This window comes from Passer montanus, unplaced genomic scaffold (genome assembly GCF_014805655.1).
Source record: "Passer montanus isolate IOZ18808 unplaced genomic scaffold, ASM1480565v1 scaffold375, whole genome shotgun sequence".
Classification (NCBI taxonomy): Eukaryota; Metazoa; Chordata; class Aves; order Passeriformes; family Passeridae; genus Passer; species Passer montanus.
In genome coordinates, this window is record NW_024368541.1 from 4768 (window position 1) to 8412 (window position 3645).

Consider the following 3645-nt stretch of genomic DNA (forward strand, 5'->3'; position numbering starts at 1 on the left):
TGCCGTCCCTCGGGGCAGCCGCGCTCGGTTTGGGGACGGCGAGCTGGGCGGGGGCAGCGCGGGGTCGGCCCGGGCTGAGCCCCCCGCGATGGTCCCGCGGGGTTCCGGGGGGCTCCCGGCCGACCCCCGGGGCTTCCCAGCGGCTCCCGGGCACTCCCGGCCCATCCCGCGGGGTCCCGGGGGGATCCCGGGGGGTTTCCAGCCCATCCCACCTATTCCCGGGGGGATCCCGGGGAGTTCCCGGGGGGTTCCCGGCCAACCCCGGATGGGTTCCCCGCCAATCCCAGTGAGCTCCCGGTGCCTCCCGGCGGCTTCCCCGCCATCCCCGCGGATTCCCGGGGGGTTCCCGGCGGTTCCCGGCCAATCCCGGAGGTTCCCGGGGGGTTCCCAGCCCATCCCGCGGGGTCCCGGTGGTTTCCCGGGGGGGATTCCCGGCCAATCCCGGTGGTTCCCCGGCGATCCCCGGTGGTTCCCAGCAGTTCCCGGCCCATCCCGGTGGGCTCCCAGCCAATCCCGGGGAGTTCCCCGCCGATCCCGCGGTTCCCGGTGGTTCCCGGTGGGTTCCCAGCCGATCCCGGGGGGTGTTCCCAGCCAATCCCCGCAGTTCCCCGGGTCTCCCCACAGTTCCCGGCAGTTCCCAGGGGGTTCCCAGTGGTTCCCGGGGGGTTCCCGGCGGTTCCCGGGGGGTTCCCGGCGGTTCCCGGTGGTTCCCCGCGGCTCCCCAGCAATTCCCGGGGTGTTCCCGGCACTCACGGCGGGCTCGGGCGCCGGCTCCAGCACCAGCCAGCGCTCGCAGCGCGGCTCCAGCTCCCGCTGCGGCCCCAGCGGCTCCCGGAGCCGCACCCAGACCTCCAGCAGCCCGCCCGTGCGGCGCCGCCCGTCCAGCAGCTGCACCGCGGGACGGCAGCGGTGAGGCCGGGACCGCGACCGGGACGGGAACGGGAACGGGAACGGGGACGGGGACGGGAATGGGAACGGGAATGGGAACGGGAACGGGAATGGGAACGGGGACGGGAATGGGAACGGGAATGGGAACGGGACCGGGAACGGGAACGGGGACGGGGACGGGAATGGGAATGGGAATGGGAACGGGAATAGGAATGGGAACGGGAACGGGAATGGGAACGGGAATGGGAACGGGAACGGGAATGGGAAAGGGGGGAACAGCGGGGACAGGGCACGGTGAGGGCGGGACCGGAACGGGAACGGGAATGGGAAGGGGAATGGGAACGGGAACGGGTACGGGAATGGGAATGGGAACGGGAAAGGCGGGGACAGGCACGGGTGAGGGGCGGGAATGGGAACGGGAACGGGGGAAATGGGGATGGGAACTGGAACGGGAATGGTGGGAACGGGAACGGTGGGACTGGAAACGGGGGCAGTGGGAATGGTGGGGATGGTGGGGCTGGGAATGTGCTGGGAAGCGCTGGGAGAAGCAACGAGAGCCAGGGGAACGCTCGGGAATGCCAGGACGGGGGAAGGGGCACAGCTGGGAGCTCGGGAATCCCCAGGAAGGATGATGGGGCACATCTGGGAGCTCGGGATGGAGGTGGGGCACATCTGGAACCCCCAGGCAGGGGCGGGGGCACATCTGGAACCCCCGGGATGGAGGATGGGGCACATCTGGAACCCGCAGGCAGGGGCAGGGGCACATCTGGAACCCTGGGAATCCCCAGGAAGGATGACGGGGCACATCTGGGAGCTCGGGATGGAGGATGGGGCACATCTGGAACCCCGAGGAAGGGGCGGGGCCACATCTGGCAGCTCACCTCCAGCTGCTGGCGCAGCTCGCAGCTCCCCTCGAGCCCCTCGAGGCGCAGCAGCGCCGAGCCCAGCGCGCGCTCGGGCCGGAACAGCCCCCTGCGGGTGGGGGTCAGGGGGCACGGGGCCCGGCCCCAAAACAGCCCCAAAGAAATAGCCCCAAACCAGCCCCCTAAGGGCCCCAAAATAACCCCAAAACAGCCCCAAAATAGCCCCAAAATAACCCCAAAACAACCCCAAAATAACCACAAAACAGCCCCAAAATAGCCCCAAAATAGCCCCAAAATAGCCCCAAAATAACCCCAAATAACCCCAAAATAGCCCCAAAACAGCCCCAAAATAACCCCAAAACAACCCCAAAACAGCCCCAAAATAACCCCAAAACAGCCCCAAATAAATAGCCCCAAACCAGCCCCCTAAGGGCCCCAAAATAATCCCAAAATAGCCCCAAAATAACCCCAAAACAGCCCCAAAATAACCCCAAATAACCCCAAAATAACCCAAAACCACACTAAAATAACCCCAAAATAACCCCAAAACGGTCCCAAAACAGCCCCAAATAACCCGAAACAGCCCCAAAATAACCTGAAAATAACCCCAAACAACCCCAAAATAGCCCCAAAATAGCCCAAAAATAACCCCAAAATAGCCCCAAAATAACCCAAAAACAACCCCAAAATAACCCCAAAATATTTTCTCTATCATTCCCACATCATTTCCCCCATTTCCTCCGGCATTTTCTCTGTTATTTTCTCTGTCATTCCCCATTTTTTCCCCATTTCCTGTGTTATTTTCTCTGTTATTTCCCCACCCAACCCCCCCATTTCCACCCTTTTTCCCCCAAAATCTCCTTTTTTACCCTTTCTGCGCTGTTATTTTCTCTGTCATTTTCTCTGTTATTTTCTCTGTTATTTTCTGTCATTTCCTCTGTTATTTCCCATTATCCCCCCACCCGAGGGGTCCTCGGGAATTTGGGACTTTTTGGGGTCAGGGAAATTGGGGAGGGGTCCTCGGGAATTGGGGACTTTTTGGGGTCAGGGAAATTGGGGAGGGGTCCTCGGGAATTGGGGACTTTTTGGGGCCAGGGATAATTTGGGGAGGGGTCCTTGAGAATTTGGGACTTTTTGGGGGGTCAGGGATAATTTGGGGAAGGGTCAGGGACAATTTGGGACATTTTTGGCGTCAGGGATAATTTAGGGGGGGACTTAGGGACAATTTTTGGGGAGGGTTAAGAACAATTTTGGGGTCCCAGGGGACATTTTGGGGTTCAGATCCATTTTGGGGGTCCCAGGTCCATTGTTGGGGTCCCAGGCCCATTTTTGGGGGTGTCGGGGGGTCCCAGTCCCATTTTTTGGGGGTCCCAGGCCCATTTTTGGGGTCCCAGTTCCATTTCTGGGGGTCCCAAGCCCATTTTTGGGGTCCCAGGTCCATTTTGGGGTCCCAGACCCGTTTTTGGGTCACTCACCGCGCTGGGGTGGGGGAACTCGAAGCGCACGAAGGTGTCCAGGTCACCTGGGGCCACACCTGGGGGGACACGGGGGGGTGGGCGGGGGTCCCCGTGAGCCCCTCCCCCACTCCCAGCTCTCCCAGTTTCCCACCTGGGGGCACTGGGATGCCCCTCCCCCGCTCGATGCCCAGCTCCAGGTCGCTGCTGCTCAGCTCGGGGAACATCCTGCAGGTGAGGGGGGGAGGGGAGCCCGTCAGACCCCCCTCCAGGTGTGCTCCCCACCCCTCCCCAGGTGTGCTCCCCACCCTCAGGTGCCCCCAGGTGTGTTCCCCCCCAGGTGTGTTCCCCCCAGGTGTGTTCCCCCCCCAGGTGTGTTCCCCCCCCCCGGGGTGTTCCCCCCCAGGTGCGTTCCCCCCCACGTGGGGTCGCCCCCCGGC

At 63.2% G+C, this 3645-nt stretch overlaps 1 protein-coding gene across 1 annotated transcript in view; it reads right to left on the minus strand.

Annotated features, from left to right (window-relative positions):
• The window catches only part of LOC120506087 (coiled-coil and C2 domain-containing protein 1A-like), a gene marked incomplete at its 3' end in the record, with an annotated part of 15288 nt that overhangs the window by 4695 nt on the left and 6948 nt on the right, over positions 1-3645 (minus strand). The window contains exons 11-15 of the mRNA XM_039717225.1: positions 3360-3433; positions 3128-3285; positions 1770-1979; positions 754-888; positions 4-43 (exon numbers count right to left, since the gene is read on the minus strand). Of these exons, the coding sequence (XP_039573159.1) occupies positions 4-43; positions 754-888; positions 1770-1979; positions 3128-3285; positions 3360-3433 (617 nt within the window). The remainder of the gene's footprint in view (positions 1-3; positions 44-753; positions 889-1769; positions 1980-3127; positions 3286-3359; positions 3434-3645) is intronic.